Below are 22,271 nucleotides of genomic sequence, written 5' to 3'. Positions count from 1 at the left end.
TTTAATTTACAATGCCTTCAATGACATTATCTGTTTATATATGCATAAATGCAGTGTGTGTATATATATATATATATATATATATATATATATATATGTGTGTGTGTGTGTGTGTGTGTGTGTGTGTGTGTGTGTATAGAAGTCATAAGAGGAGAGAGAAGACATCCCAAATTGTCCTCACCAGAGGATCCTCACCACATCACTCAGAATGTAATCTAGCACAAATGAATGAACTGCACATTGCTGATTACATCAATCAAACACGATAGAGAGAAAGAGCTGGAATGAGAGACACTGCAGTGAGCTCCATAAATTTAGGTGTTTTGGCTGCAGGAGTGGAAGTGAATTCATAAATCTAGTCTGTGACCCACAAAGGGGCATTGGATGCAGCCAGGGACTGTTGTAAATCAGCCAATAACGCCTCGTCTTTCCTCTCTAAGAGCTGCAACTGCACAAACCAAAGTATTTCTCTTATTACTACAGTGACCTTGTGCCAGAGGTCAAAAAGCATTTCTTCAATAATGTATTCTGTGTGTGTGTTACGTGAATGATCATCAATATGCATTGATCTGATCTTCTTCAGTCAGCATGTGTGTCCGTGTGTGTACCTTAAGCAGCTTGGAATGCAGCAGAAGTGTGTATGCAGCCTCTGTGTAATTCTCTCCTTCCAAATGAAGATCACGGAGCTTGTAGAGGTACCTGTGACATACATTCGTTCAAATGATTAAGTTCCCATTTTCCACGATTACACACCTAAAATAAGTTAAAAAACACACATTTGTTCTGCATCACTCAGTGTATAAAAATGGGAATACTTTATTTTACACATTTAAAAAAAAATATCTGTGTATCTGATTTAAATATTAAAAGTGAGTTGCCTAAAAAGATATGACATTAGTTATCAATTTCCAAAACTCATTTTTTTCTGTTTCTGTGGCTGAATTTTCAGTGGCTGTTGGACATATTGTGCAATAAAATGACACTACTGTACCACTATATTTTTATTCTATCCAAATTCACTGGATATGACCAATTGCATGCTCTGATTGGCTACTCTACTATTAGGTTATCAGCTGATATACCGTGAGTAGAGGAAAAAAAATGGTGGCACATGTTGCTGAACCAGCAGTGGCACGGTGGTGTAGTGGTTAGCGCTGTCGCCTCACAGCAAGAAGGTCTGGGCTCGAGCCCCGTGGCCGGCGAGGGCCTTTCTGTGCAGAGTTTGCATGTTCTCCCCGTGGGTTTCCTCCGGGTGCTCCGGTTTCCCCCACAGTCCAAAGACATGCAGGTTAACTGGTGGCTCTAAATTGACCGTAGGTGTGAATGTGAGTGTGAATGGTTGTTTGTGTCTATGTGTCAGCCCTGTGATGACCTGGCGACTTGTCCAGGGTGTACCCTGCCTTTCGCCTGTAGTCAGCTGGGATAGGCTCCAGCTTGCCTGCGACCCTATAGAAGGATAAAGCGGCTAGAGATCATGAGATGAGATGAGATGTTGCTGAACCAATCGAAGATGAAATAAAAACTACTTGAAAACGAAACCCAAAAAATACAAAGAAAGCAACAAAATATTGAATAAAAGTATTTGATGGTAAGAACATCTCATCTCATTATCTCTAGCCGCTTTATCCTGTTCTACAGGGTCGCAGGCGAGCTGGAGCCTATCCCAGCTGACTACGGGCGAAAGGCGGGGTACACCCTGGACAAGTCGCCAGGTCATCACAGGGCTGACACATAGACACAGACAACCATTCACACCTACGGTCAATTTAGAGTCACCAGTTAACCTAACCTGCATGTCTTTGGACTGTGGGGGAAACCGGAGCACCCGGAGGAAACCCACACGGACACGGGGAGAACATGCAAACTCCGCACAGAAAGGCCCTCGCCGGCCCCGGGGCTCGAACCCAGAACCTTCTTGCTGTGAGGCGACAGTGCTAACCACTACGCCACCGTGCCGCCCTGGTAAGAACATATCTTTTTTTATTTTAAAGAATTATTATTATCACAGCATTTTTCACAAATTGCTAGTCGTTTCGTCGGTTTGTTCGCATTCTAAGTGGAAATGATTTTGTCAGACGTTTTGTACAAAGTTTTTATTTATCGAATTTGCAAAAAATAAAAATGCTCTGTTTCTCAAAATCCAGTGACTGGAGATAATAAATCACTGAGTCTCATCATACATGGCTTATAGCCAGCTCGGCGCGACGTGCCTCGTTGGCTATCAGCTCATGTACGACTCGATTTTGTGGAATAACTGTTAAAAATCCTATCTAGTGAGTGTACATGGTGAATAGGAAGCCATTAGTGATCAATATTATTTATAATATAAGGAAAATAATATGCTAATATTCTCCAGTGTAACCTTACAGGCTTATTAATATTTGAATGAAAATCTGAGTGTAATATTAAAGGGATTTGACCCAATTTCACTTCTGCCTCTCAACATTTAAGACGTACTTTACCACACTTTCCACAAGAGGGCAGTATTAGAGCAGTACTTCAGGACTGTAAAACAAAGCTAATCTGAAATGACTGGGGCATTTGTTTGTTCTGCCTCTAGGGATGAGAAAGAAAGAAGACAAATGCATGAGAAATAATGAAAGATGGGATTCCTTCACATGCCCATTCTAAGTCTGTATTTTAGTGACCGGTATGGATTAAGGAAGGCGCGTATACCCAGGTTGGATATTTGGTATGCATTTTACCTCATCTATAAGTTTCTTTGGATATAAATGTGTGCCAAAAGAACAAATAGGAGTTCAGGATCAATATCAGGGTGAATAATAAACAATAACTAATCTGAAAAATGAATGTGCTCTTGAAAAAGAAAGCGGCTTCAAGGGCTGGAGTAATGCCATGTTCTTGCTGGCTGTAAGGAAATGATTCAGTAGGAACTGGACTCCAGCGCTAACTCAACTCTCTAATGAAGGCTGCTCTGCCACAAGGGAATAACTTGTGAAGTGTGAGGTTTTCTGTCAAATGAATCAAAAGTGAAACATCTACTCTGAAATGAAAGCTGGATTCTTTTGACAGTGTAGAAGCTCAAGGTCACTTTTGTGAATCATTGCATGGATGGCAGAATTGGGACATCCCTCACATATTGGCTTTAAATATTCAGCCTGGTCTCTTTGTGAATAAAAAGTGTGCCGTAAATTTGTCAGGCTTTAGCCAGACTCCGTCTGTTCGGACATAGAGTCATCCAAGTTTAATGTGCCTCTAAGGTGGCTGTATGTCAAACAGCAAAGAAGAAATCCCTCTTTCTTTCTCGCTCTAATAGGCACCTGGCACACTTTGATCCAATAATATTCTTGGGAGTTGATCATGGAGGTGGAGTTTGTTCTCTCAGAAACAGTGAAGCATCTTTTTCCAGTGTCACCTAAGGCTGTAATATGGTCACTCTGTACTGGCAGAGGGTCTGCTTGAGAAAGGAATTTGGAAATACTCGAGCCTCCTGAGATCCGAGCTTTTCTTTGGAATGCATTTTAACTTGTGAAGTGTAATGTCTTTATATGAGGATGCAGGGTTTCAGGAGGCAAGACAACTGCATGCTGAGACCAAAGTGTGGGTCTCAAATCCCTGCAATCACTAAAACGGCATTTTATCACCTAAAAAACATTTCCAAACTAAGAGGACTTATGTCAAAAAATGATCTGGAAAAACTTATACATGCCTTCATCTCTAGTAGGGTTGATTACTGCAATGGCCTTTTCACAGGCCTGCCAAAAAAAACCGTCAAACGACTTCAGCTGGTTCAAAATGCAGCGGCGAGGGTTCTCACACGAACAAAAAGAACAGAGCACGTTACACCAATTCTAAGGTCCCTTCACTGGCTTCCAGTAAGCTACAGAATTGACTTTAAAGCATTGTTGCTGGTGTACAAATCTCTAAATGGTACAGGGCCCAATTACCTCTCTGATATGTTGCAGTGGCCTAACCCAATCAGATCTACCAGATCGCAGCAGCAAAATTTACTGGTAAAACCTGTTGTTAAAACAAAGTGTGGTGAAGCAGCTTTTAGCTACTATGCAGTACAGCTATGGAACCAACTGCCAGAGGACATCAAAAATGCTCCTGCTGTTGGCAGCTTCAAATCTAGAATAAAGACCAAGTTGATCTGTTTTCAGATGCTTTCTGCTAAATTATTAATATTGCCATCTCTACATGTTTTAAACTCTTTACTTTTACAGTCTCTCCATGTTTTAAATTTTACTTAACTTTTATTCTATTTTATTCTGCTGTTTTTTTTTAAATAGAACTTTTATCTCATTTTATTATTTTATTTCTACTATTGTTTAATTCTTATTAATTTTCTTCCCCATTTATTTTATGTAATTTTATTTTCTATTGTTTACTGTTTTGCTTTTACTTCTGTAAAGCACATTGAACTGCCACTGTGTATGAAATGTGCTATATAAATAAACTTGCCTTGCCTGGGTTTAAAACATTGCTGCTTTTCTTTAGAATAACATTTACTATATAAGCCAGCAGTATGGCCTTCGGTTTGTGAGAGAGAGAGAGAGAGAGAGAGAGAGAGACTAGATGCACAACATTGTGGTGTTAATAAGGTGATGCTACATTTAACAGTTATTCCACGAAATCGAGTCGTACATGAGCTGATAGCCGATGAGGCGTGTCGTGCCGAGTTGGCTATGAGCCATGTACGATGAGACTGAGTGGAATAACTGTTTTATTCTATCCACATTCACTGGATTTTGAGAAACAGAGCATTTTTATTTTTTGCAAATTCAAAAAATAAAAACTTTATACAGAACATCTGACAAAATAATTTCCGCTTAGAATGTAAACAAACCGGCAAAATGACAGTAGCAATTTGTGAAAAATGCAATAATAATAATTCTTGAAAAATAAAAAAAGATACGTTCTTACCATCAAATACTTTTATTCCATATTTTGGTTGCTATTTTGTATTTTGGGGTTTTCTTCTTCTTCTTCTTTAGGGTTTTTTGGCGGTTGGCAAACCAACTTAAAGGTGCATTATCACCACCGACTGGGCTGGAGTGTGGAACAGGAGATATTTTTTGGGGGGATGACTATATTCTTTTAGCTATTTCTTTTCCATCCATCCATTATCTGTAACCGCTTACCCTGTGCGGGGTCGCAAGCAAGCTGGAGCCTATCCCAGCTGACTATGGGTGAAAGGTGGGGTACACCGTGGACAAGTCGCCAAATCATCGCAGGGCCGACACACAGACACAAACAACAATTCACACTCACATTCACACCTACGGTCAATTTAGAGTCACCAGTTAACCTAACCTGCATGTCTTTGGACTGTGGGGGAAACCGGAGCACCCGGAGGAAACCCACGCAGACACGGGGAGAACATGCAAACTCCGCACAGAAAGCTATTTCTGTTTCTGTTAAATACTTGATAACAATTTTTGGGGTTTTGTTTCCGAGTAGAGTTTTTATTTTGTCCTCGGTTGTTTCAGCAATACGCGCCGCCATTTTATTTTTCTCTACTCACAGTATATGATCTGATATCCTAGTAGTAGAGTAGCCAATCGGAGTGTGCGATTGCTCATATCCATTGAATGTGGATAGAATAAAACAGAATAACACAACACTAGACAGAGACATGTGGCTCAGACTTATAAAATTTTCATGTATTTTAAATACTGTTGGTCCGAGAAAGGTGCAAGTCTCCAGCTTTCATCACTCTTTCTTTCACACGCTCTTTCAATATCACTTGTGTTGATTTGCATTCTTTGCCAAGTCATCCTTCCCCTTCTTGATATTACCTGCAGTGTACAATTTCCATTACTCTAATTCATCCTCCATCTCTCTCTCTCTCTCTCTCTCACACACACACACACACACACACACACACACCACACACACACAGAGCCCCCTTTCTGGCCATCTGCTGTTTGATTCCCTTCATTACCTCTCTTCCACCATCACTGTTTTTCCCTTGTTAATTTTGCATCAATCTCTGCCACAAACCGTCTCTCTCTCTCTCTCTCTCTCTCTCTTTCTCTCTCTCTCCCCTTACCTCTCCATCCCATTTATCCTCACTTTTGAATTCTTCATGCCAATCACTTCATCTGTCATGTAGTGATTCAGAACTCTGCCTTTCTGGCAGAATTGAATACCCATTCAAATGTTTTAGTTCATTCTTCTTTCTCACTCCAGACAAATAGAACTGACTAAGCACTATCCACAATAACTCCAGCACTCACACACACAAGATGAAAAATATATATTTAACCCAATTACCTGATGTACATCTCCTCACGATTGATGTCTTTGTAGAAATTCTGAAAAAAAGTTAAAGAAATGCTTAGTTTACATATTCGTGTGTGTGTTTGTGTGTGTGTGTGAAAATCTTTCTATTATTGTAAATTGACTAGCAATGTGACGTCAATGCAGCAGACAGTTGCTAAATTCTCACTAACAGGAACAAGGAAAATACATCACCAATGAAAAAAAATTAGCATCAGAATCACAAAGCAGGCCACAACTATTTCAGTGTAAACACATTTAATGTGTTTCAGAGTGGAGGTTTCCTTTAAGCACACTTTTCCCCAGCTTTGCTGTATGGCCACGGATGGCACCTTGACTGCTCCAGTAAATATGGAAACTGCCCAAGGAGCACTGTCTCAAACTTGTAGGACAGAACACAACTGTAGGTCCCATTAGAGTGTAACATGACACACTTATGAAGGATAATACTGAGACGGTCTATAGTATGATGCGACTCAAGATTTTCAAAATAGGGCAGTATCAGTGTTATGCAATATAGTCCACATTCCATCTTTTTTTAATCCCCCAAATTTACCAGTGTAGCTACAATGACATCTGAGGAGAAGAAAATGGATTTTATTTTGTTAATGCATATTTTTATTTGGCCAATATACACTAACTGGCTTCTTTATTAGCATACTTGCCTATCCCCCCTGATTGCTAACATAACCGTTTGTTTCCGTTTCCGGTTGAGAGTATGCCGTGGGCATTCTGGCTGCCACTTCTCACCGGAGTTTTTTGTTTTATTTTATTTTCCCTTTTGTTTTTTTTTTCTTGTGTTTGTGGAGTTTGAGGTTTTGTTTTTGTTTGAATGCTTTGTCCGCCGGTTGTGGTGTGGCTCCAGACCCAGTTTCGGGCGTCGGTTCCCTCCAGGCCTTGGTCCACCATGGGTAATGCCTGTGATCCTTGCTATGGACTGCAGTGAGCTCATTGCTCATTTTAACATCAGGGTTGTCTGGCGCTCTGTGCGGCGGTGCTTTTGTGCTTGGTGTGGTATTCCAGGCGATGTTGCTCGGTGGCGTTGTGGCAGCTGTGCAGGTGGTGTGGGACATGCATCGTCATGCAGAGCGCTGGTTTCTGTGCTCGCTTTGTGGATCAATGGCGTGGTGTTCTGGGCGGTGTTGCCTGGTGGCATCGTGGCGGCATGGGACTTGTTTTCATGTGCCTTTTGGTGGGACTGTAGCTGCTACACCATTGGAATGACATCCTGACCTTCTTTTGATAGATTTTTTCCCCCTTCCCTTATAATTGTAAAGCAACCTTGGATATGAGAAAGGCACTACATAAATTTAACTGATCATTATTATTATTCCCAGAGCCTGAAAAATGGTAAATCAGATTGCACGCAGTCACACCCTTCTAGGGGGGGGGTCGGGGGACATGCCCCCCAGAAAATTTTGAAACAAACAAACAAAAAAAAAAAATCAGTGTAAAATGGTGACTTCTCATGCATTCTGAGTGCCATAGTTGACGAAAATTGACTGGAAAATTGGACCAACATACTTCATAAAATGCATGCTTCTCACCTTACCTCGATGCTTTGATGCTGGATGATCCAATCACCAAGTCACCTTGAACTTGTCATAGTGAATCTTTTTTCTTTGGAGAACTCATTATTCATGATAACCAGAGCTTCTTTTTATTTTTTTAGCAACAAATCGTACCACAAACACTGGTAGCACGATTTGTTATAGCGTGTGACCTCATTGCTGATTGGCTAGAATCATAACGAGAGCCAGTGGAATGGTGCAATAGAGTGATACAGTTTATAATCAACATCATTATCACACCATTCCACTGGCTCTCAACTTCACTTAATATGACTATTTGACGCTATATACTTGTATCCCCATGTGCCAAAAATAGCTGAAGCGAGGTCAGAAGAGTGAATCCAACAGTGTTTATTGATTATTTTGTAATGCGCTAGTTTTTAGAACTAAAATCGGTAAGCAAGTATGTATTAGGAACCCCCATCCACCTGCTGTTTGATGCAGTTCTCTAATCAGCCGATCCCTTGACAGCAGCACAATGCATGAAATCATGCAGATACACATCAAGAGCTTCAGTTAATGTTCACTTCAAACATCAGAATGGGGAAAATTGTGATTTCAAAATGTAACTTTCACTGTGGCATGGGTGTTGGTTTGAGCCAGATGGACTGGTTTGAGTGTTTCAGAAACTGCTGATCTCCTGGGGTTTTCACACACAACAGTCTCTAGAGTTTACACAGAATGGTACAAAAAAAAACAACCCTGAGTGAGCGACAGTTCTGTGGGTGGAAACAAACGCCTTGTTGATAAGAGAGGTCAGAGGAAAATGGCCAGATTGGTTCGAGCTGCCAGGAAGGATATAGTAACTCATATAATCACTCATTACAAGCATGGTGAGCAGAAAAGCATCTCACCCTGCAATAGCAGATCCACTCCTGCCAGCCAAGAACAGGAATCTTAGAATCATGAACAATTTCCTATTAAAGTGGCTGATGAGTGTATAATAGTCAATATTGCAAGTCTCCTATCGGCAACCTAACATCCACTGCAGATATATCCAATGCATGTTATGCTCTTTGGCTTTTCATTCTTTGTCTTCTTTGTCTGTGTAGTGTAATGAGCAAAACTCCTCTTTCCCATGTCACCCAGAAGAGGATGAGTTCCCTTTTGAATCTAATCCCTATTAACATTTCTTCTTCATGTTGTCCCAGAGCATTGCCTTGTTACTGTCACCTCTAGCTTGCTCATTAGGGATCTGGATCTAGACCTGAATTTCTGTAAAGCTGCTTTGCTCATTTCAGTGGTAACAATTAAAATGTATCATTGATGTCCAAATAAAATTGAAACAAACAAAATTAGTTTTAGTTAAATTAATTAGTACCTGTAATAAAATTGATCATCGAATATCTTTTTTTGCCTTTGAACCAAAAACCAAGAATATTGATGCAGCCTCTGGTAGTGATCTATAGAGTATTAGGCCCAGAAGCACAGAAAAGAACTAGCCTGCCATTTATGGCATTTTAAGGAGAATCCAAAAATGCCAATGTGGCCTGGGTAGAAACTGAGTTTGATGTTGCTGACTTGGTAGGAGAGCTCTGAGCACTCGGCTCAATCACAGGAGACTTGGCTGGTGTATCAGTGTGACGTTGGCTGGTGTGAGTGTATGTGTGCCTGATTCGCCAGTTGGTACTGATTCAAAAGTAAAAGTAGAGAGTCACCAGTTCCATTTCAGGTGGGTATCATGGGAAATGGGCTGGAGGGTTATAACACTGCAATTTGTGTTGCTCTGTGAACACTGCCAATGTGCCTTTGACTGAGACGCCCATTTCCCAAATTGCAGCAGAAGCATTCAGTCTGTTCATTTCAGCTTGCTTGCAAACAAGACTATACCCTCTCCTTGTGCCAGGGAAAGCTTGTGCTACATACACATTCCCAAAAACAAACATTATCCCCCTCTCCCTGCACACAGATCTACAATGAGAATAAAAGCAAGTGACTTATCTAGTACTGTATGGCTAAGATTTGAACATTTATACCGTTTCATTCAAACTTAGATCGTAAATCATGCAGGTAGTTACTGCCCTTGATAACATGAAAGGAAACGTTTTACCACAACACTTGTGCTTAATTTCAGACAGCATATTATCCAATGGCAGGGTGTTTTGTTTATATTTGAAAAGCACATGATGGCACATTTTAATCACAGACTGATTTTGAAGTTGATGACAATGTGGAATGTGGTGTACCGACAAGCCGTGCAGATTAGGTGCTGTAGCTGCCTGATTACAAGCTAAGAGGCATTCAAAAATGCAAAAATACAGCATATGAGCATGACATATGTACAGTGGTGCTTGAAAGTTTGTGAACCCTTTAGAATTTTCTATATTTCTGCATAAATATGACCTAAAACATCATCAGGTTTTCACACAAGTCCTAAAAGTAGATAAAGAGAACCCAGATAAACAAGTGAGACAAAAATATTATACTTGGTCATTTATTTATTGAGGAAAATGATCCAATATTACGTATCTGTGAGTGGCAAAAGTATGTGAACCTCTAGGATTAGCAGTTACTTTGAAGGTGAAATTAGAGTCAGGTGTTTTCAATCAATGGGATGACAATCAGGTGTGAGTGGGCACCCTGTTTTATTTAAAGAGCAGGGATCTATCAAAGTCTGATCATCACAACACGTGTTTGTGGCAGTAGATCATGGCACGAACAAAGGAGATTTCTGAGGACGTTAGAAAAAGCATTGTTGATGCTCGTCAGGCTGGAAAAGGTCACAAAACCATCTCTAAAGAGTTTGGACTCCACCAATCCACAGTCAGACAGATTGTGTACAAATGGAGGAAATTCAAGACCATTGTTACCCTCCCCAGGAGTGGTCGACTAACAAGTTACCCCAGGGTAACTTCTAAGCAACTGAAGGCCTCTCTCACATTGGCTAATGTTAATGTTCATGAGTCCACCATCAGGAGAACACTGAACAACAATGGTATGCATGGCAGGGTTGCAAGGAGAAAGCCACTGCTCTCCAAAAAGAACATTGCTGCTCATCTGCAGTTTGCTAAAGATCATGTGGACAAACCAGAAGGCTATTGGAAAAATGTTTTGTGGACGGATGAGACCAAAATATAACTTTTTGGTTTAAATGAGAAGCGTTATGTTTGGAGAAAGGAGAACACTGCATTCCAGCATAAGAACCTTATCCCATCTGTGAAACATGGTGGTGGTAGTATCATGGTTTGGGCCTGTTTTGGTGCATCTGGGCCAGGATGGCTTGCCATCATTTGATGGAACAATGAATTCTGAATTATACCAGCAAATTCTAAAGGAAAATGTCAGGACATCTGTCCATGAACTGAATCTCAAGAGAAGGTGGGTCATGCAGCAAGACAACGACCCTAAGCACACAAGTCGTTCTACCAAAGAATGGTTAAAGAAGAATAAAGTTAATGTTTTGGAATGGCCAAGTCAAAGTCCTGACTTTAATCCAATCGAAATGTTGTGGAAGGACCTGAAGCGAGCAGTTCATGTGAGGAAACCCACCAACATCCCAGAGTTGAAGCTGTTCTGTACGGAGGAATGGGCTAAAATTCCTCCAAGCTGGTGTGCAGGACTGATCAACAGTTACTGGAAACGTTTTGTTTCAGTTATTGCTGCACAAGGGGGTCACACCAGATACTGAAAGCAAAGGTTCACATACTTTTGCCACTCACAGATATGTAATATTGGATCATTTTCCACAATAAATAAATGGCCAAGTATATTATTTTTGTCTCATTTGTTTAACTGGGTTCTCTTTATCTACTTTTAGGACTTGTGTGAAAATCTGATGATGTTTTAGGTCATATTTATGCAGAAATATAGAAAATTCTAAAGGGTTCACAAACTTTCAAGCACCACTGTCGATGTTTGTGTGGCAGAAATATGGTAGTTTGTGATCTTTGAGGAAGGTTATATGTAACCCACCAAGAAGTGGCATAATTATTGAAAATAATCTTCTATGCTAATATTGTCTAAACAAATCAGCTCCTGTCTTTTCCTTTAAAAACCCTATGGGTGCTGGCTCAGCACAGTGACACTGTACTAATTACTGTAAACAGTGTTAGATTTCTAATATAGTAGACATGTTTCAGACTGATGCTAGTGGCAGAAATAACCAGCTAACTGACAGAACTAGCAACAAATGTGTTATTGTGTCCTTGTGCTCTCTGTAATAGTATTTACAACAGAAAAATCCTCAATCTTGCATTTATCTTTATATCAACTGTTTAAAGCTATGTACAGGAATTGATTTTGTTAATCATACAATGTTTTATTTCTGAGGAAAAATTGCATGTCTGATTCACAATCAGACACAATCAATCAGTTTCCTGTATTTGGTAGTCAGGTGAAGTAGCTTATTTATGTATGTATGTGAGGAAGGGTGGCATTTATAGTGAACATCCATCCAAAGAAATGAGACAGTCAGGAATTTATCTTTTTGTCCTTATGTCTGAGCTAAGACAGCATCTTGACAGGCAGGAATGAAAAAGCGATTTGGAACCAGAGTTAAAACTTGGTTTTGAAAAGTGATTTTGAATGTAACACATCTTTTGGGTAACTCTAAAAACTTAGGCAATGAAGAGAAAAGTTACATTTCAACCTGCATATAAACAGAGCCTTTAGAACAAACTGACTGTAAATAACCCCAATGTGTGTATATACAGTGCCCTCCATGATTATTGGCACCCCTTGTAAAGGTTAGCAAAAAGAGTTTAAAAAAATCCACCTTTTGGTGAAGTCGCTTCATCTCACACTGAAAAAAATGAGAAAAATCCAATCTTTAATTGAAATAAGTTTAAATTAAAATTTAAATTATACATTTTTGAGTAGATTGGGGGCGGCACGGTGGTGTAGTGGTTAGCGCTGTCGCCTCACAGCAAGAAGGTCCGGGTTCGAGCCCCGTGGCTGGCGAGGGCCTTTCTGTGCGGAGTTTGCATGTTCTCCCCGTGTCCGCGTGGGTTTCCTCCGGGTGCTCCGGTTTCCCCCACAGTCCAAAGACATGCAGGTTAGGTTAACTGGTGACTCTAAATTGACCGTAGGTGTGAATGTGAGTGTGAATGGTTGTCTGTGTCTATGTGTCAGCCCTGTGATGACCTGGCGACTTGTCCAGGGTGTACCCCGCCTTTCGCCCGTAGTCAGCTGGGATAGGCTCCAGCTTGCCTGCGACCCTGTAGAAGGATAAAGTGGCTAGAGATAATGAGATGAGATGAGATGAGTAGATTGGAGTGTGTAGGAACTTTCAAGCCCCAATCCATGACTTCCTGATTAACTGGGGAACAAATATGAGGTGACACAGAGGCCAAATTCCCTTAGTCATCCATCAACATGGGAAAGATAAGAGAACACACAAACCAAATGAAGGAGAAGTGTGTTGAGTCAGGGAATGGTTATAAAAAAATAGCTACTCACCTGAAAATGTCCATTTCTACTGTTAGGGCAGTAATAAAAAAGTGGAAACTAAATGGAACTGTTACAAACTCGCCTGGAAGAGGACCCAAGTTTATTTTGCCCCTACGTACAGTGAGGAGGAGGGTCTCATCTCATCTCAATATCTGTAGCCGCTTTATCCTGTTCTACAGGGTCGCAGGCAAGCTGGAGCCTATCCCAGCTGACTACGGGCGAAAGGCGGGGTACACCCTGGACAAGTCGCCAGGTCATCACAGGGCTGACACATAGACACAGACAACCATTCACACTCACATTCACACCTACAGTCAATTTAGAGTCACCAGTTAACCTAACCTGCATGGTCTTTGGACTGTGGGGGAAACCGGAGCACCCGGAGGAAACCCACACGGACACGGGGAGAACATGCAAACTCCGCACAGAAAGGCCCTCACCGGCCACGGGGCTCGAACCCGGACCTTCTTGCTGTGAGGCGAGAGTGCTAACCACTACACCACCGTGCCGCCCGAGGAGAAGGGTAAGAAAGGCAAAATAAATAAATCCTCAAGGATCACTGTTGGTGAATTACAAGGGGAAAAAAAGGAAAATCTTGGGGTTTCCAAGTTTCCATCAGACGCCACCTCCATGCCAATAGCTTATTTGGAAGGTCTACCGGGGGGGAGCCTTTTCTGTCAGTTAACCACAAACATAAGTACCTGAAGTTTCTGAAACGCTCCTACAACGTTGACTGGAACTGTGTTCTCTGGTCTGATGTAACAAAAAGGGAGCTTTTTGGCAATAAACACAAAAAACAAAGGCCCTGGAAACCCTGTTAGGCCACATGGTATCATGGAGTCCATGAAATCCCTGAACATTTTAAATCAAAATCTAGCTGCATCTGTCAGGAAACTAAAACTGGGTCATCATTGGGTCTTCCAGCAGGACAATGATACGAAGCATATGTTCACATCAACACAAAAATGGTTAGCTGACCACAGAATCAAGTTTCTGCCGTGGCCATCTCAGTGCCGTGGCCATCTCAGTGCCCTGACCTGAACCCCACTGAAAACCTGTGGGGTAGCTGAAGAGGAGAGAGCACAAGAGTGGGCCGAGGACCCTATATGATCTGGAGAGATTGTGTAAAGAGGAATGCTCTCAGATACCCTGCTCTGTTTTCTTCAACCTTATAAAATGTTACAGGAGAGACTCAGTGCTGTTGACTTAATGGTTAGAGATGCAGCTTTGGGACCAAAAGGTCACCTGTTCAATTTGCTGGACCAGCAGGAATGGCTAAAGTGCCCTTGAGCAAAGCATCTAACCCCCAACTGCTCCCCGGGCTGCTCAGGGTCTGTTATGCATCGCTCTGGATAAGAGCATCTGCTAAATACCATTAATGTATGTAATATTTTATTGGCAAATGGAGGTTGTATGAAGTATTAAATGTAGGGGTGCCAGTAATAGTGGAGCATGTGTTTTTGTTGAAAATAATTATTTCTTTACGAGGGATTTGTTTTTCTCTGAATAAATGTATTTCAATTAAAGGATGGATTTTTCAAATTTTTTTTTCAGTGTGAGATGAAGCTACTTCACCAAAGCGTGGATTTTTTAACCATTTTTACTAATCTTTACAGGTAATAGCAATAATTGTGAAGGGCACTGAATTGGAGTTCAAAGCTTATTATACTTGTATTCTTGCAACCAGGGTTCCATCGAGCACCAAAAACATTCTTCAGCTTGCACATTTGAGAACGGCAGAAGGTTTGCTTTTCAAAAAAAAAAAAAGTTGTATGTATGCCCTGCACATTTCAGCCTACTATCAAAAAACCCTCGAAACCCTTTACTTTATACTTTAACTTTATACTTTGAGATGGAAATGATGAGAATGAAAGAACTGATGGTTGATTGCCAGGTTAACTGGACATTCAGAGATTGATTGCTCAGTTTAATGGTCAGTCATAAGCATGATTGATGGTTGAATCTCTATATGCTGCTTGACTGGAGGGCGTGGCTTCCGCAAGTGGATATACGAGGCTTACCAAAAGATTGACAGTGCAGCTCATGCGGTTGTTCCGGCTGTCGTCGCTCATCACCGTGCGATAGTCGAGGAGACGTTCTAGGAGTCCACTCACCAAGGAAACAAAATTGCGCACTTCTGACAAAAGGTGGAGTCGCTCCTGGGCACACTCTAATAAGCTATACACACACACACACACACACACACACACACACACACCATTTAGGAATACATTTACACTCGAATAAAATGAAAATCACATATACATGCATATATTAACAGACACTAAAGATAACTCAGATCAGACTGTGTGTGTGTGTTAACAAATGAGACAGAAATAAAAGTGCCAGCTACAGTATGTGTAAGTGTGTATAGGTACATGGTCTGCAATAGCTCCATGTATCTAACGTCTCCTCCCCCTCCTTCCACCTCGTGATCCAACTTGAGGATGATCTCATTCTCAAACTAAAAACGTGAGATAAAAAGAGAGAGCGCAAGACAGACAGAGAGAAAAAAGAGAAGTGTCAGTCAGTTGTTTGAGCGTAAAGCTACACATTTGAGCATGTGTGTATTTGCATTATATGACATTTATCCATCAGTCTTCTTTTGTGTGTGTGTGTGAGAGAGCGAGAGAGAGGGAAAGAGAGAGTACGTACTTTCTTAAAATGTCCCGTCTGATTGTGTTCACACTGTATCATGTCAAAGAAGATGGGTATTGTAGCTCTGCGAAGTTCTTCTTCGGGGATTAGAGTCATCTCCAGTATCGGCCCAACCATGCCAGGGATAAAACGGATCTTATTCACCCCTACAACACACACACACAATAAGCTTTGAAATTGGCATGCAGCAGAAAGTCAATATGTTTGTACTCTTATGTAAACCCAAGCGACTTTAATAAATGTAGCTGGTCTAAGCTGAAAGTCTGCACTAAATGTAACTCAGATATATGAAAACCCTCCTGCAGAGAAACTGACCTGCTACACAAAAACTATCCTGCAAAAGTAGCTGAACTACACTGACAATACATCTTTGAATGTCCCTTATTTTACCACCAAACCCATAATTTACAATTAGCAAAGTGTGTCCCAGAGGTCCCAGTAACTCCGTCCATTAGAAACAGCTGAAAGTGCAGTCCAGAGGGAAATATGATGAGACACCAGTTCTGTCTCGGTTGCCTCAAGTGTTTTAGAAATGAAGCGCTATGGCTAGAGCTCTGCTCGCTTCAACATGATGACGATCTAATGAGTTCTTCAAGGTTCTTAGCTTGCTTAAAGAGTTTACTTGGACCCCTCTCCAATGTAAACACACACTCTTGTACAGTAAATAAAACTACATTCAGGGCCCGGTCCCACAACACCGATAACTACAACTATATCTATAACTACAACTATGACAGTACCTCTGTCTGAATTTAGTTCCAGTCTGGAGCAGTCACACCACAAGTATAATCCCGACCAGGCCCGCCGACAGGGGGGGACAAACGGGTATGTTGTCCCGGGCCCAGGAATGGGAAGGGACCAGAACTGGGCTCTCATGAAGTTACGATTAAATTATTTTATTTCATTTCAAAATGTGTTAATTTGGGGGAGAAATGTGCTATATTTGCATTCAATAAATGATTTCTAGATCTTTTGCCTTTATTGTCTTTGAAAAAGGCGTCAAGAACCCCCTACCACCCCTAATGCAAAAATGGTTTGGTCTGACTCTTTGATTAAGGGGAAAAAAACGACATCGTTCGATCATAGCGCTTCGACAATCAGCGTGCGTGCCATTTGCCAACATGCACAAGTCAGGAGCACAGAAAAGAAAAGAGAAAAAGAGAGGAAGAAACCAAGAGACTCAGGGGCTCACTGCATAAATATTTTTAAAAAGATTCAGATGATGCAGCAGGTACTAGCAAAGGCAGTGGGGCAGCTGAGCCAAGTAAGACACAGCCAACTTTTTCCAGCCCCGTAAAGTAACCCCAACCAAGGCACGTGCGGCACGCAATTCATGTTACAAACGAGAGGAGAGCAAGTCACACTGAACACCATATCAAACGCACAGGGCATTGAATCATTTCATAACCACAACGGCTTAATAACATTGCGTTTCATATATCTGATTGAAGCTAAGAATATTCACATTAGCCCGCAATCATATCCCGCCGTTTCTCGAGCGGTGTGTTCTTCTCTGCTTTTCACACTGGACAGTACGCACGCACAGTATACTATGTTCGCCCCCAGCCCTGCCCGAAATCCCCCGTCCATCGCTGCTCCTTCAAAGCAACCCCAATCGCGTGATTATAGTAGACTATCCACGAGTTTAGGAAGGCATTGCGGGGGCTGTCGCATGCAGGCTTGGGGCGTAACGGAATACATTTAATGGCGTTCGGTTAAAGGATACAAAGTAACAGTAACCGCTTATTCCGTTACAGTACAGGGAGGAAAGATTCAGTGAAATTGGGGATTACTTCACAGGATCACAATGTGTGTGAGGTTGCTGGTTTTGGGCTTTTTTTTGTTAAAATGTTAAAACTGTAAAAATGTTGAAATGCTAAAATGAAATGGTTGTTGACCGGTTGAATGGTTTTTGAATACCTGTCATTTAAGGGTTGGAGTGAGTAGAGACTGGGATAAGAGAGGTGGGTGTGTGTGTGTGTGGGTTGGCCTGGGGGGGGGCCCATTCAGAGCATTTTGTCCCGGGCCCAGCCAAAGCTGTCAGCGGCCCTGATCCCGACTATAATATCGCTTGGTTCTGACACTCAGGGAAATAAATGCATGCAACTTAGGAATAGTCATGGAAGCTTTTTCCAAGTACACTGCAAAAAATAAAAATCTTAGAAAGTTTATTTGTCTATTTTCAAGTCAAAACATCTAGCCACCCTTATTATAAGACATAATTGCCCAACAAGCAAAACCTCATTTTAGCTAGAAAGGCTAGTTTTTAGACAGTCCATCTTGAAAATCTTGTATAGACAAAATGTCTTGAAAAAGTCTTATTTGGAGCACCTTTGAAAATAAAACAAGTTTTTTTTTAAAACAAGTAAGTACATTTTGGACATTTGTCAAAGGCGGTTCATCTTGTTTCAAGAAAAAAAAACAAAGTACCGTATGCTTGTTTTGGGAATAAATGAACTTTACTGAAATCTTTGAATCTAGTGCCCCCAAAATGCATTGTCGTGGCTCAGGTGGACAAGGCGCCATACCATAAATCCGGGGACCCGGGTTCAGTTCCGACCTGAGGTCATTTCCCAATCTCTCCCGCTCATTTCCTGTCTCTACACTGTCCTATCCAATAAAGGTGGAAAAGGCCCAATAAAAATCTTTTTAAAAAATGGCTAAATGTAAGAAGTACGATGTTGTTATAAGAACTATTTTGATTATTTTGAGTTAATCAGATCTCGCATAATAAGTTCCCCAATCTTATTTTGGAATTATTTCATCTAAAAACAGGTTAGATTTTTTTATCTTACCAAGTCAAATTTGACTAGTTCCATTGGCAGATTTTTTTCACCTGATTCAAGCAAATATGCTTTGTTTTAATCTTTTATTTCTTATTTTTGAAAGGCCATTTTTTGCAGTGTAGTACCACATTATTCCAGGTCATACTGTACAGCTTGGGCTTCAAACCAACCCATGCACATACTCCAGAAGAAGAAACCTTTATTTGTCACATGCACACTTCAAGCACAGTGAAAATTCATCCTCTGCGTTTAACCCATCTGAAGCAGTGAACACACATGCGCGCACACACACCCAGAGCAGTCGGCAGCCACACCACAGCACCCAGGGAGCAGCCAGGGGTTAGGTACCTTGCTCAAGGGCACCCAAGGCCACCTCACATCAACCTAACTGCATGTCTTTGGATTGTGGGGGAAACCGGAGCACCCGGAGGAAACCCAGGCAGACACAGGGAGAGCATGCAAACTCCACACAGAAAGGCCTGCGCCGGCCGCTGGGTTCGAACCCGGAACCTTCTTGCTGTGAGGCGACCGTGCTAACCACTACACCACCGTGCCAGTGGGTGATAAAATATGGATAGGTCACAGACTACGGAAATATAATAAAAATGGATACAAAACACAGTGTGTTTACGGATTTTAATATGTCTGCATCACGGATGCTAATAATTTACAGATTGGTCATGGACATTTCAGTATATTACAGATTGGTTACTGATTTCATACGGATGATGCATCATGGATAAAAAATTCAGACGTCTAAAATAAATGTTTGGACTGCTGAAGTTCATAATTAAAATATCTTACCTGCATTTATATGTTTACTTTATTAATTTACTATTGATATTTCATGCAAAATCACATATCTGTGAGTAAAAGATCTGTGCTTTGTATTATATTCTTTTATTTTCCGTGAATCCGTATTCTGTGATTTCATGATGCAACAAGGATGTACAAAGATACCCGGGGAAAAATATCACATGCTCAGACAACGTCGCATGTAAACAATTAGCTGATTGGTCAGATGTTTTATCGGATCAGGTCCAGGCCAGGAAAAATCGCTCCAGAAGCAATCTCACCGATACGGATAAACCCAGGCCTGGGCTATGGGTATCATTATCGGTCTGGTGTGAACACCAACCACATAAACTGCAGGGGACTGATTTACAGTGGATATAAAAAGTGTACACACCCCGTTAAAATGATAGGTTTTAATGATGTAAGAAAATGAGACCACGATAAATAATTTCAAAACTTTTCCCACCTTTAATGTGACCTATAACCTGTACAATTCAATTGAAAAACAAACAAATCTGTTAGGAGGGAAAAAATAAAAAAATGCACAATAAGCTGGTTGCATAAGTGTGCACACCCTTAAACTAATACTTTCTTGAAGCACCTTTTGATTAAATTACAGCATTCAGTCTTTTTGGGTTCACACCTGCCATCAATGAAAATGACTCTGATTAACCCAAAATAAAGTTCAGACATTTACTCCGTTGCATCCTCCAGCAAAAGCCAGGGTTCACAGAGAGCTTACAAAGCAGCAAAAGGATCTCATTGTTGAAAGCTATCAGTCAGGAGAAGGGTACAAAAATTTTTCCATGGCATTAGATATACCATGGAGCGCAGTGAAGACAGTCATCAAGAAGTGGAGAAAATGTGGGACAACAGTGACATTACCGAGAACTGGACGTCCCTCTAAAATTGATGAAAAGACAAGACAAAAACTGGTCAGGGAGGCTGCCAAGAGGCCGACAGCAACACTGAAGGAGCTGCAGGGATTTCTGGCAAGTACTGGTTGTGTACTACATGTGACAACAATCTCCCGTATTCTCCATATGTCTGGACTATGAGGTAGAGTCAAAGAAAATCATCCAGGCCCGGCTAAATTTTACACACACAAAAAATAATAATAATATACAACCCTGATTCCAAAAAAGTTGGGACAAAGTACAAATTGTAAATAAAAACGGAATGCAATAATTTACAAATCTCAAAACCTGAGATTGTATTCATAATAGAACAAAGACAGCATATCAAATGTCGAAAGTGAGACATTTTGAAATTTCATGCCAAATATTGGCTCATTTGAAATTTCATGACAGCAACACATCTCAAAAAAGTTGGGACAGGGGCAATAAGAGGCTGGAAAAGTTAAAGGTACAAAAAAGGAACAGCTGGAGGACCAAATTGCAACTCATTAGGTCAATTGGCAATAGGTCATTAACATGACTGGGTATAAAAAGAGCATCTTGGATTGGCAGCGGCTCTCAGAAGTAAAGATGGGAAGAGGATCACCAATTCCCCTAATTCTGTGCCGACAAATAGTGGAGCAATATCAGAAAGGAGTTTGACAGTGTAAAATTGCAAAGAGTTTGAACATATCATCATCTACAGTGCATAATATCATCAAAAGATTCAGAGAATCTGGAAGAATCTCTGTGCGTAAGGGTCAAGGCTGGAAAACCATACTGGGTGCCCATGATCTTAGGCCCCTTAAACGGCACTGCATCACATACAGGCATGCTTCTGTATTGGAAATCACAAAATGGGCTCAGGAATATTTCCAGAGAACATTATCTGTGAACACAATTCACCGTGCCATCCGTCGTTGCCAGCTAAAACTCTATAGTTCAAAGAAGAAGCCGTATCTAAACACGATCCAGAAGCGCAGACGTCTTCTCTGGGCCAAGGCTCATTTAAAATGGACTGTGGCAAAGTGGAAAACTGTTCTGTGGTCAGACGAATCAAAATTTGAAGTTCTTTATGGAAATCAGGGACGCCGTGTCATTCGGACTAAAGAGGAGAAGGACGACCCAAGTTGTTATCAGCGCTCAGTTCAGAAGCCTGCATCTTTGATGGTATGGGGTTGCATTAGTGCATGTGGCATGGGCAGCTTACACATCTGGAAAGACACCATCAATGCTGAAAGGTATATCCAGGTTCTAGAGCAACATATGCTCCCATCCAAACGACGTCTCTTTCAGGGAAGACCTTGCATTTTCCAACATGACAATGCCAAACCACATACTGCATCAATTACAGCATCATGGCTGCGTAGAAGAAGGGTCCGGGTACTGAACTGGCCAGCCTGCAGTCCAGATCTTTCACCCATAGAAAACATTTGGCGCATCATAAAACGGAAGATACGACAAAAAAGACCTAAGACAGTTGAGCAACTAGAATCCTACATTAGACAAGAATGGGTTAACATTCTTATCCCTAAACTTAAGCAACTTGTCTCTTCAGTCCCCAGACGTTTACAGACTGTTGTAAAGAGAAAAGGGGATGCCTCACAGTGGTAAACATGGCCTTGTCCCAACTTTTTTGAGATGTGTTGTTGTCATGAAATTTAAAAATCACCTAATTTTCCTCTTTAAATGATACATTTTCTCAGTTTAAACATTTGATATGTCATCTATGTTCTATTCTGAATAAAATATGGAATTTTGAAACTTCCACATCATTGCATTCCATTTTTATTTACAATTTGTACTCTGGGGGCGGCACGGTGGTGTAGTGGTTAGCGCTGTCGCCTCACAGCAAGAAGGTCCTGGGTTCGAGCCCCGGGGCCGGCGAGGGCCTTTCTGTGCGGAGTTTGCATGTTCTCCCCGTGTCCGCG

The 22,271-nt window shown here is 41.2% G+C and overlaps 1 protein-coding gene across 1 annotated transcript in view; it reads right to left on the bottom strand.

The window, feature by feature from the left end:
- Nucleotides 1–22,271, bottom strand: part of LOC132881999 (dedicator of cytokinesis protein 2) — a 282,249-nt gene that overhangs the window by 22,636 nt on the left and 237,342 nt on the right. The window contains exons 32-36 of the mRNA XM_060915143.1: nt 15,861–16,009; nt 15,584–15,669; nt 15,227–15,383; nt 6,241–6,281; nt 609–699 (exon numbers count right to left, since the gene is read on the bottom strand). Of these exons, the coding sequence (XP_060771126.1) occupies nt 609–699; nt 6,241–6,281; nt 15,227–15,383; nt 15,584–15,669; nt 15,861–16,009 (524 nt within the window). The remainder of the gene's footprint in view (nt 1–608; nt 700–6,240; nt 6,282–15,226; nt 15,384–15,583; nt 15,670–15,860; nt 16,010–22,271) is intronic.

The sequence above is a fragment of the Neoarius graeffei genome, chromosome 2 (assembly GCF_027579695.1).
Source record: "Neoarius graeffei isolate fNeoGra1 chromosome 2, fNeoGra1.pri, whole genome shotgun sequence".
In the NCBI taxonomy this organism is placed as follows: Eukaryota; Metazoa; Chordata; class Actinopteri; order Siluriformes; family Ariidae; genus Neoarius; species Neoarius graeffei.
The sequence above is the reverse complement of the archived record's forward strand: the minus strand, read 5'-3'. Positions and strand labels throughout refer to the sequence as shown.